This window comes from Macaca thibetana, chromosome 12, assembly GCF_024542745.1.
Source record: "Macaca thibetana thibetana isolate TM-01 chromosome 12, ASM2454274v1, whole genome shotgun sequence".
Classification (NCBI taxonomy): Eukaryota; Metazoa; Chordata; class Mammalia; order Primates; family Cercopithecidae; genus Macaca; species Macaca thibetana.
Window position 1 is genome coordinate 82,832,822 of NC_065589.1, and position 12,426 is coordinate 82,845,247.

The 12,426-nt window shown below is 38.4% G+C and overlaps 1 protein-coding gene across 7 annotated transcripts in view; it reads left to right on the top strand.

The window, feature by feature from the left end:
- The window catches only part of ITGB6 (integrin subunit beta 6), a 148,160-nt gene that overhangs the window by 50,624 nt on the left and 85,110 nt on the right, over window positions 1-12,426 (top strand). For 2 of the 7 annotated variants that reach the window (XM_050752267.1, XM_050752263.1), the window contains exons 2-5: window positions 3,310-4,523; window positions 5,253-5,332; window positions 7,927-8,131; window positions 8,733-8,979. In XM_050752267.1, the coding sequence (XP_050608224.1) occupies window positions 4,463-4,523; window positions 5,253-5,332; window positions 7,927-8,131; window positions 8,733-8,979 (593 nt within the window). In that variant the 5' untranslated portion in view covers window positions 3,310-4,462. Of the gene's footprint in view, window positions 1-622; window positions 761-3,309; window positions 4,524-5,252; window positions 5,333-7,926; window positions 8,132-8,732; window positions 8,980-12,426 lie in introns of all 7 variants that reach the window. The other 5 variants (XM_050752266.1, XM_050752261.1, XM_050752262.1 and 2 more) reach the window with 5 other exon arrangements.

Sequence of the window (12,426 nt, forward strand, 5' to 3'; positions counted from 1 at the left end):
GCCTTTTCTTCACGCTGCATTTTAAGCTTTTTCTCAGTTTTCGGCACAACCCAAGCAGGGAACACATTTTCCCTTTCCTGATTGTATTATTTACCTTCCTAAACCATTCATTCATTTACTTATCTATTTACTCAATATCCATGAAGTACCTGCTTTGTAACTGGTGAAATACTAGACAATGAAGACTTAAAATTCATGCATATTCTCAATATAAACATTAATTGACTACTTACAAAGTGCCAGGCATTGTGTTACTTGCTGGGAATAGAAAGATTACTGAGACACAGTTGCTGTCTGGTACATAGCAAGAATTGAATAAATATTTGTTGAGTAAAGGCAAGTATTTTGACAATTACAAGCAGAGCAAAAAGGGCTATCTTGGGGAATGTCCACAGGAAGAGAGGCCTAGAGAAACCAAAAAGTGTTTCCTGCAGACACTAATGTTTACACTGCGACCTGGAGGGCAAGCTGAATTAGCCAAGTGAGAGGCATGAGAGGGAACCCAAGGCATGCAGGAAGAACAAATGGTTTGTGCGAAGGCTTGAAAATTAGGGAGGGTGTGCATTGGAGGGGCAGTCATGGGGGACAGAGAATAAATAAATCAGTGTGATTATGATTCTAGGACTGATATGGAAGTCTTTATGTGGAATGGCACAAGTCCATTTAAATACATGGTCAAATCGTGGTTTTGGAGTTCTCCTAGGACCTTGTTGCTACCTGCATCTGGTTGTCAGAGGGACATGAGGATGGTCTAGAAGGGGTATGTACCACTTCCACTCACATTCTGTTGGCAGATGCTGGTGGTTGGGATTTTCTTAGCTGCAAAACAGGCCAGGAGAAGTAGTCTAACTGTGTTCCCAGGAAGGAGAGATTGTTGGTGGCAGCTAGAACCATGGAGAGTTTCCAGGGAGTGGCATATCCAGAGCTGGGCAGCCATCCCGATCCAGCTCCTGTAGAGTGCCTGCTCTTGGCTGTCAGGAAGGTCTGTGGGCAGACAGACAGCTCAGGACCTGGGGAAACCTCTGGAGCCCAGGGCAGCACTTGTCAGTCCAAGGCAGTCTTGTGGGATGTAAAATCTTTTCTTCCAAAGTGAGGTTTGAACGTTGCGCATTCAGTCTCTAGACAGAGGTGGATTTTGAGTAGGAAATTGACAAGAACTATGAAGGGCCTGAGCTTTTACCTGACTTGCAAGCTGACAAGTTAGCTTGTCATGGATTCGTGGGTACTGATGGAGACATGTGATGCCTGGGTCACAGAAAAAGAACTTTTTAATTCACAGCAATCGCAGTGGTCAGAGTGCCAGCACATTCTTTCACCAGTTCCCCAATACCATTTCCCACAAGATGGCACAAAAGAAAAAGGTGACACCTGCACATGTAGTAAGATGTGTTGTAAGAGAAGATCTTTGAGTTTAGGGAAGCTGAACCTTTTATAATGGGCAGTAAAACAGGCCTACTCTTTGTTCTGGAGGTTGACACTGTTTCTAATTTTTCCTTTTCCCTAAAGAGGGACACTATCTCTATTTTCAAAGGCTGTTCACCTTATAAACATCCTGGAAAAGACAGTCTAGAAAAAAGGCAGCCAGGGCCTCTGCTTGTAAGATGTGCAGAAATGTGAGAAGCACTTGAATTTGTCTTCCAACAAAGACAGGTTCCTCTTTAGCAAGATGGAGTGTTCTTTAGATAGAAGCTTCGTTTACTAAATCCTTCTCCTCTTGATCTCTAGCTATCTAGAGGCCCCAGGACTCTGTCCTCAGAGCTCTTCCCTGCATACATTCACTTCCTGGAGGGATCTCATTCAGCCACATATCTCTGAACACCATCAGCCTCATATCTTTAAATCCGTACTGATAATCCCAATTTACAATTTGCACTTTGACATTGCCCCCATTTCCAGACCTAGATATCAAACTGCCTATGTGGCATCTTAACTTGGTTATCTTCTAGCCATCTCAAACTTACCGTATTCTTGATCCTCATCCTCCACCTGAAGCCTGATTGTTCCTCAATGTAACCCCTGTCAGTAAAATGTATCACTCAGGCAGTAAAATATATCTGTGCCAGCTAGAAACCTCTTTCTTTCATATTCACATCCAATCTATCAGCACAGTCCAGTTTCGAAATAGATCTTGAATCTGATCACCCTTCTCCTCCTGCACCACCAGCATCCTAGTCCCAGCCACGATTGTGTCTGTTCTTGACAGAGACATGTGTTCCTGTCTTGCCCCATTCACCTTCCAATCTTGCCCCATACATTCTAACTGCCTCAGCAGCCAGTGTGGTTCTTCTAAAATGTAAATTAAATAATATTATTTCTCTGCTTTCAACCTTCCAATGATACACAAGGCATAGAATAAAATTCAAGCTAAAGACTACATATGATCTGACCTCTGCCCCCAAATCTGATCACCCTCTCTCTCCCTTCTTGTATTCCACTTGCCCTTGAAAACACCTGCCATTGGGCTGTCTCAGGCCTTCGTACTTAGCTGTGTTGCCAAAGTCATCTAGGGGTCTCTCAGATACCAGTTGGTCAGGGAAACCTTCCCTGACTATTCTAAAGAAAATCGCATACTCCCTCGCCCCTCTTTCCTTTTACCCGGACTTACTCTGATTCATAGCCCTGGGCACTGCCTGATTTTAGGAGTCTATCCCCTGCACTGCCCTCCAGCCGAGAATATATGCTGCCTGGATCCAAAAACTTGGTTGTGTCCACTGATGTAGCCTCTGCTTCAAACATAATATTGGACACAAAGTAAATGTCCAAGAAGTACTTGTTGAATGAATGGATAATGAATGAATAATAGTTAAGACTGGATTTTTAAAATGACAATAACAGAGACACAATTTGTGGCTCGATCTTTCTTCTTCAAGATAAATCAACTAATTTTATATAAATTTTCTCCCAAAATGCACATCTTCCAATTATTCAATAATTCTGGATTGTTACTGCAGAATTCTTGCCATGTTTTTCCAGCTTCTTGGATATGATGGAGTTCAAAATTGAACATAACATAGGCTTCTGAGAAAAGCCTAGGTAGTCTATAATTAGTTTCTCTCTTTCTTTGGTTTTTATTTTAAAAATTATTTTACTTTAGTTTTTATTTTTGTGGGTATATAGATATTTATGGGGTACATGAGATGTTTTGGTACAGGCATGCAACGTGTAATAAGCACCTCAGGGAAAGTGGAGTATCCATCCCCTCAAGCATTTCTCCTTTGTGTTACAAACAACCCATTCATAGTCTTTTAGTTATTTTTAAATGTACAATTAAATTATTGTTGACCATAGTCCGTTTCCCTCTGTTTACAGGTTTCACATGCTTACCTAGTAATGCTCCTTGAAAAGATTATCTCCTCAGACATAAGCCCGGCCACAGAAAAGTCTCTCTAAGGTCAGCAGTTTCGAGAGTGACGAAGTGAGAATTTGATTCTTATCTGTTCACAGACTCTACGAATCCCAAAACACCCTCCTGAAGAACACATTGGGGGGAAAATACAAACAACCTTATGGATTTAGCCATAGATCATATATATGTTAAATTGTCACTCTTTCACTCAACAAATAAATATCTCCTATGTGCCAAATCATGAGCCAGAAGTTGGAACAGCACATTGTGAAGAGAACTTGGTCCCTAGCCTGAGGGATTCAGAATCTTGGGCACCATCATTTCTGTTTTCTTCATTGTTGTCATCAATGTCTTTTGACACAGTCTTATTTTGATCTCCTTTGGTTTTTGTATATTATGATTATTTCCAATATCATTTTAAAATAGGAATTTCGTACTTATGGAAAAATATATGCCATCTAATTTGAAAAATAAGGAAACAGTGCTTTGCTTTCCCTAGCCTGCCTTCTCATTTACTGTAAAATAATAATTTTTCTTTTTCAGGGTTCATTTCAATTTTTTGAAAAGGGTTTAGCAATGAAATACAAAAATCTCAGTTATTTTCATTAAGCTCATTTTTTACTTTCCCCACATATAGGCTATATGCTTTATTTAATATCTTTATTCTTTACATTAAGTTAAAATTATTTTAGAAATGACTATTTCAATTGCTGTTTTGACATTTCATTGATCAATATTTCACTAAAGATAATAACTTTCTCTAGGATGCAGAGAGACTCATAGAACTTACACCAGAATTTCCACTGAATGAATTTCCCCACCTTCTTGGTGATTGTACACCTGCCTTCCTTATAAGGCGAACAAGGAAGTAAATCATGTTGAAGTTGCTTTTAAACACAGCTTTTCTGCTTTACCTGTCCAGGTAGCCTCTGTTTTCATTTCAGTCTTAATGAAAACTTTCTAACTTACATCTCAAGTTTCTTTTCAAAGCAGTGTAAGTAGTATTTAAAATGTTACACTTCAAGAAAGAAAGACTTTAACGATATTCAGCTTTGGTCTTGTAACGCTGAAGGTAATTCATTTTTTAATCGGTCTGCACAGCAAGAACTGAAGCGAATGGGGATTGAACTGCTTTGCCTGTTCTTTCTATTTCTAGGAAGGAATGATCACGTACAAGGTAAGACCTACGTTCTCCGATATATTGCTTTCGTGGTATGCTTGACAAACTTGTCATTTGGTTCAGAAACTAGATCTGAAGTCATGTTTTATTTGATCTGTTCCATTGCTCTTTTGTCACTGAGTGAACGCTTTAACAAATTACAGACAAACACCGGGCAGTTCCCACAATGAATGCTCTAGGCTTAAGGTAAATAAATACAAAGGTTGCACAGGCATTTTAATGAGGAGAATTAAATAACATTGCTGCCCAATGGAACTTAGTGCCACTGTGATAACCATTTTTGAAACTTTTCTATTTTATTCTACCACAAGATCTTCCACTTAAGAGTAATAATCTTGAAAGAGAGAAAGGATTTATTTCAAAAACAGAAATACCTCGTTTAAGAAAGAAGCATTTTTTAATGGGTGCACATAATTTTTAAAAATTAAGGTGGAACAATAAATAGGATAATCCTATATTTGTGAACTTTCACATTTTAAGAAAAAAGAGGATGATAATTTTGGCTTATAAGACATACATACTTTTTAATACACATACACATATTTTACATGTGATAGATGTAAAATACAAACTTTTATGTGAATTGCTAACATTTCGAGGACTGATCTTGGATACTAAACTAAACTTTGATGTTGTTTTGTTCAAGTAATGTAAGAGCCATCAGTCTCATAAATGGAATGACTGAAAGTATACTTAATCCCTGCGTCTTGCTGGGTCTAAACCTAGGTGGCTGTGCCCTGGGAGGTGCAGAAACCTGTGAAGACTGCCTGCTCATTGGACCTCAGTGTGCCTGGTGTGCTCAGGAGGTAAAATAAACGACCTCAACATGTTTTTAAAACCTGTCTGCAGTTACACTCATGTTAATTTCCTCAGTGATAGTTCTGATAGTGAATTGCTTTTTTGTGGAATTGTATGAGTAAAACAAATCAGGAAAGGAGAAGGTGAGCATTGGTAGATCAAAATGGCATTCATGTGATTACTTTCAAAAACAATTTGTAGAAGGAGTGGATGTCAAATTATTTGGAAAAATATGTAACTTGGGATTTTTAATTTTACCTCACTCTTTCTCTTATTGTAAAGCCATTTCTAACTGGTTGCGTATAAAATATGGAGGCTGTCTGGATAATCAGAGATCATGGAGATGGATTTTCTAAAGTTAAACATACATTTGATGTTCATATCATAGTTGTATTCCATCTGGGTACTAGGATCCATTCTGAACTACTGCTAGGTTCTAAGGGATGTGTTTTAAGTTTGGGGCAAATATTACTGGTCAGGCATTATCCAGTTCTTTTAAAAATGGCATTTTCATAAACTCAGTGACTCTGTACCATGCCAGTGACAAAGTTCCAAATAGGCACTCCTTATCTGGTCAAACTGAAAACTATGTGAAATCAGTGTGAAGATGATCGGGGAATATCTACCAAGCCATCCTAAGACACTAGAGAGTGATGTCTGACTGATTCATGGTGAGAAAGACAGGCATTAGCTTTCTGAATTTTAAAACAAGTCTCTACCCACTGGATCTCATAAAGATAATCTAAACATAAATCAAATCATACAAATACCAAGTTCAGCGAGAGCTGAGCATGCTCAGCTCAAAGAGAAACAAACCTCAACACCTCAACACCAAACTCAGAACTGGGTACTACCTGTGGAAACCCAAACTCTGAGTTCAGTGTGTATCCATGAAGACAGGAGAGCACAAACGTAGCTCAGTCCCCTACCAGAGCCTTGACCGACGCGACCACAAACAAAAGTCCAAGAGAATTATGCCTTTTTTTGAGTTCCTGCATCAAAGCAGGATTGAGAAGATACAAGGAGGGAAAAATTCACATGTTTTTGGGTATTGACTTCCTGAAGAAGTATTAGTTTCATGCCAGAGAGATAAAATAACAAATCAGCCTAGAATTTTCATTTAAATGCATTTTTCAGCATTTAGTTAAGAGAGTTTCCTAAGTTGCTGCTGATAACTTTACTTGTGGATAATACTTGGTAGCCAAATTGTTGTCAAATTGTAAAGCCAAATTATTCTAAGAGGCCACTCTAATATTAGAAGTAGTTATGAGGATGCCAGTTGAGGCAGTTGGAGCAAAAAGTAAATTAGGCTTCTGCTTAGGGCAGATAGAAAATAGGTCATGTGGTTAACACCACCTCTGATCTTTTGGCAAAGGCTATGACTAGAGGGATAGCAATGACACTGTGTTGAGAAGGATTCTGAAGCCTTGGCCAGCCACTGTTTCCCTTAGTGACATCATGGGAAGTTACAGTTTGCCATGCCTGGCCTAGAGCTTCAGACATGCACAGGCCTACTGATTGATAACAAATTGTATTCTCAAAATCAATTTCAGAAGAAATCTAACTTTCCTAGCTGGTGAAAACAGCAAGAGTGGCTTGGAGTTCTAAGAGGCAAGGAAAATAGTGTGAGCATTGGTTTGGTTTTCTCTAAGCATGAGAGTCAATGGGCAACAAGTTCCCCTTTGCGTAGTGTCATGCCCCCTCTAGAGCAGTCGTGCCTATCAGGTAAGTTAGGTATTTAATCTGTTAGCTCCATCTCCCTGTTTTGGGTGTTCCAGAATTTGAATGACCACATCTCTGCTGCGAACGACTTCATCTCACTGTACCTCTGCTATCCTTGTGGAACTCCTGTGTCCCACACAGAAAAGCAGACTTTTAACCCATCTTTTTCACTTTTCTTCCTCACTTTCAAATCTTGGAGAAAGTTCTAAAGGATCTTGAACTAGAATGCTTCAAGACTCTGGGTTTAAAGTCCACAAGAGGTCAATTTTGGTGAAGTCATGCTGCACTATAAGGGTAACAGACCAGTGCATACAACTGGCAGAGAGTGCTAGATGGGGGAGATGTTGCAATCCCTACCCTTTAGGAATCCTCAGGATCTCTCTTTATCACTAGATTTAGGGATTGACACTGGAGCACTTGGACAGTGTGTCAATTCCCAAATCTAGTGATAAAGATTTGATTGTGGAATCAAACCTACAGGTCAGCCTGAGCAGATAAATTCATGGAATGATGTCAACTTTATGAACCCAACTGTTTCAAGGATCTGGTCATGGCCTGGGAAGAAGCTTTAAAGAAGTGACCTCAAGACCTCCCCCACACTCCCTCCTACCCACCACCCCCAAAATTGTTACATGAATTCAGGTGAATATAATTGAAAGGAGACTCCAGTTTTACTCAGAATTTTACTGGCAGAATTCTCTGGTTATTCACCTATAACTTAACTTTAGACCTATAATCAATGTTAGTCATGTAGGGATACAATATGATAAGATGCTTAACTAGCAAAGTGTGCAGAAAAACTTTCAATTGCTGGTATCTTATAAAAGAAATTCAGATTTGTTTTCTTTTTCTGGTTATTGTTTTTCTTTTTCTTTTTTAGAATTTTACCCGTCCATCTGGAGTTGGTGAAAGGTGTGATACCCCAGCAAACCTTTTAGCTAAAGGATGTCAATTAAACTTCATCGAAAACCCTGTCTCCCAAGTAGAAATACTTAAAAATAAGCCTCTCAGTGTAGGCAGACAGAAAAATAGTTCTGACATTGTTCAGATTGCACCTCAAAGCTTGATCCTTAAGTTGAGACCAGGTATGTTAGGATTTGGCTCATGTAAATAGATCTAATGTTATATATGGTAATTCTGCTACCCCACTAATGTGTCTTGTATCATATTACATATCATTGATTATTATGACTCGAATTTCCCATTCTTAAGGAAATCGAAAATTGCTAGGCTCACACATTTCTTTATTCACATCGGTCCCTGGCAGTCCAATTGTGTTACTGAAGAAGCCATCTCTAATAGTAACCATTTAAATTACTCAAATGTTGTTAACGCTTACCTCACATTTCTTCAAGGATTGTAATGTAGATTTAAACTCTCTTTTATTTGGTTCCCCTTTTCTAAAACGACACACAAAAAATTCAGCTTATCTTCTATCTAAATGGATGCTAGTTCTCCCAAGGAGATATAAAATATCCTAACTTATTCTCCAATAGTTCTAAACTCACTGCGGAAAGAATTTCATGGGTTGGTTCATTTAGGTTCTTAACCACACAGTTAACGAAATCCTATGTATTTCAGTAAGTTCTTATTGAGGTGAAATAGCCAGCTGACCCAGCAAGTGGCCAGTTGCAAATAAATCTCAGTGTGTTTTCCTGGGTTTGCTTTTCCTATTGGGCTTTGCAGGTGGTGCGCAGACTCTGCAGGTGCATGTCCGCCAGACTGAGGACTACCCGGTGGATTTGTATTACCTCATGGACCTCTCCGCCTCCATGGATGATGACCTCAACACAATCAAGGAGTTGGGCTCCCGGCTTTCCAAAGAGATGTCTAAATTAACCAGCAACTTTAGACTGGGCTTCGGATCTTTTGTGGAAAAACCTGTATCCCCTTTTGTGAAAACAACACCAGAAGAAATTGCCAACCCTTGCAGGTAAGTAAATGATTCTCTTGGCATCTATGTGTGCTGATTTTCTATGGAGATACTCCTGCTCTGAGCTGCACTTGCCAGGAGCTTGCTAACTCCCTGGCATTTCTGCCTCGTCTGGTTGGATCTCAGCAGTTCTCTCAGAGGCCTAGGTTGCTTGGAGTGAGGTGAGATCATCTGAACTACATGGTTCTAGCCGTGGGTCCTTGTGGCCTCTGCATTTGCCTCCCAGTGTAGGGCAGGATGTGGCAAACCAGAATGTGTGTTATGCATGCAAGGGAACCAAGGCTTTCACCATAGGCTCCATTGGATGGTGCCCAGTCCCAGTCTCTCAGACACTTTCTAGCCTCAATGGCCACCACTTTCTGAGGTTATTTGAAAATAACCTTCACTTTCCGAGAGTCTTTCTCCATGACAATGACTTCTGGCAAAATAATAATTTTTGCAACTTTTTCTGACATACTCTGGGAAATATTGGTTTCTCTTATTGCTTGGAGAAGGCATGCAGCCTTCACTGCTATTAAATTCAGTAGTAAATGACTCCATAGGCAATGACTCCATTCTAATATGCTATAATAAGCTATTAAAAACCACATATTATGCAGGTGATGGTGGAGGACAAATTGCTTTGTGATGGCTTATCTGTGCAGTGAATGACATGTTCAGAATCAAATAGTCTCCTATTGAAAAAGAGCTACCATATGCTCTGTCCCAGACCTTATGCTGAAGGTTTTACATGCATGACCTCATTCAGTCTTCATAATAACAGCAGGTTAAACAGCAGGTTAAAGCTAGCTTAATAACATCAGCCCTACACTCAGAGGAAGTGAGGCTCCGAGAGATTAGCTATTTGCCCAAGGCCACATGACTAATCCATGATCTGTACCGAGATTTGATTTGTCCCAAAAGCAAGCCCATTACTGCTATATATCTAGTTTATATGAAATAATTTTCCAAATGTTTATTAACTTATAATACTTTTATACACCAAAGGCATCAATCTCTATAAAAGATAAACAGCTTTTATTATACCATTTAAAAAACATCTCAGTATAGTTCCCAACTACAATCTAACGTAATCAAAAATAATTTAACCATAAAAGAAATTTATCAGTGATTGTAACACTTAGAAATTGTGTTTGGTTGCGAGTATCTGAGACAGTGGCATAAAAAAAGAGTATTTTTGTTTTTTGTGTTTTGTTTTGTTTTGAAATGGAGTTTCATTCTGTCACCCAGGCTGGAGTGCAGTGGCATGATCTTGGCTCACTGAAACCTCTGCCTCCTGGGTTCAAGCGATTCTCCTGTGTCAGCCTCCCGAGTAGCTGAGATTACAAGTGCCCGCCACCATGCCTGGCTAATTTTTGTATTTTTAGTAGTGACTGGGTTTCACTATGTTGGCCAGGCTGATCTCACACTCCTGACCTCAAGCGATCTGCCCCGCTTGGCGTCCCAAAGTGCTGGGATTACATGCGTAAGCCACCACGCCTGGCCAATATTTTCTTTTCTCTTTTGCATGAAATACAGAGAAAGGCCATTCAGTGGTGATATGGCAGATCCGTAAACATGAGGAATCTAGGACTTTTTCTGCTCTCTGCTTCACCATTATTGACACTTGGATTTATCTTCATGGTCCAAGAATGCTGCCACGGCACTGATCATTACTTCTTCATTTCAGTCAGAAGGAAAGGAGGAAAATAGTGGCAATAAGGGCACTGTCTGCCCACTCCCTCACAACTCCTTTTCATGTATAGTTGACATGCCTAAAATGCACAGATCAAAAATGTTCAGTTTGATGTGTTTTGATGGTTAAATATACCATTGCAATCAATATCCAAAACATGATGTAGAATATGTCCATCACCTCAGAAATTTCACATTACAGTTAGTTCTACCACTTCAGAGGCAACCACTTTCTATTTCTATAATTTATATTGGTTTTGCCTATTCCTGAATTTTGTATGAATATATAATGTAGTATATGCCCTATGTTTTTGGCTTCTTTGGTTCAACATAATGTTTTCAAGATTTACCTATGATTTCGTATGTATCAGGAGTTTGCTTCTTTTTGTTTTAATTAATAATCCATTGTATATATTTACTACATTTTGTTTACTCATTCTTTCATTGGTGGACATTTGGGTTGTTTCTATTTGGGGGGATTATTATGAAAAGGCTGCTATGAACACTTGTGTAGAAGTCTTTGTATAGATGTATGCTTTTATTTCTCTATAATAGACACCTAAACTGGAGTTGCTGAACTATATGATACTTATAATTTTTAAAGAAACTACCAAATTGTTTTCCAAAGTGAACGTACCATTTTGCATTTCCTTCAGTAGTGTGACAGGGTTCCAGATATTCCACATCCTTACTGATACTTGGTGTTGTCAGTTTTTTAAATTTTAGCCATTCTAATAGGTGTGGGGTAGCATCTCATTGTAGCTTTGATTTGCATCTCCTTAATGATGATGTTGAACATCTTTTCTGCCATTTTTATTTCTTATTTCGTGAAGTTTCTTTTCAAATCTTTTGCCCATTTGTTTAAGATTAGACTGTCTTTCCAATATTGTGTGGTAAGAGTACTTTTTATATGCTGGATACAAGTTTTTGTCAAATATATTTTGCAAAAAAATGTATATTTTTGTCAAAAATATTCTCTCCCAGTGTATGGCTTGTATTTTAATTTTTCTGGCAATACCTTTGGTCAAGCAAAAGTTTGTAATTTTGATGAAGTTCAGCTTATTAATTTTTAATTTTATGGTTACTGTATTTTATGTCTTAAGAAATTTTTGCTTACCGTAAAGGTCACAAAGACTTCTGCTGTATTTTCTTCTAGAAACTTTACGGTTAACGTGCTTACATTTAGGCTTCTGATCTCGAATTAGCTTTTGTATTTGGAATGAGAAAAAAGGTCTAGGTTCATCTTTTGTTTCCGTAGAGATATCTAGTTGTTCAAGCAGTATTTGTTACACAAGATTTTCTTTTCCACATTGAGTTATCTTAATGTCTTTGTGGACAAGCAGTTGACCATGTATGTGTGAGGCTAATTCTGGACACTATTCTGTTTCATTGATCCATTGCATATACCCATGTAACAACTAATGCCTCACTACCTCCCTTATTGTAGCTTTATAGAAAGTCTTGAAATCAGGACCATAAGTCCTCCAACTTTGTATTTTCATTTTGTTTATCCTAGATCCTTTGCATTTCCATATAAATTTTAGAATCATCTTGTCAATTTCTTTAAAAAATATGCTGAGATTTTTATTGAGACAACATTGAAACCATAGATCAATTGTGGGGATATTGAACAGCTTACACACATCGAATTTTCCAATCATTTTATATGACATATATCTTCATTTATTCAGACCTTGTTTAATTTCTCAGAGCAATGTTTTGTCATTTTCAGGGTAGATATCTTGCACATGTTTTGTTTTATTTATTTCTAGG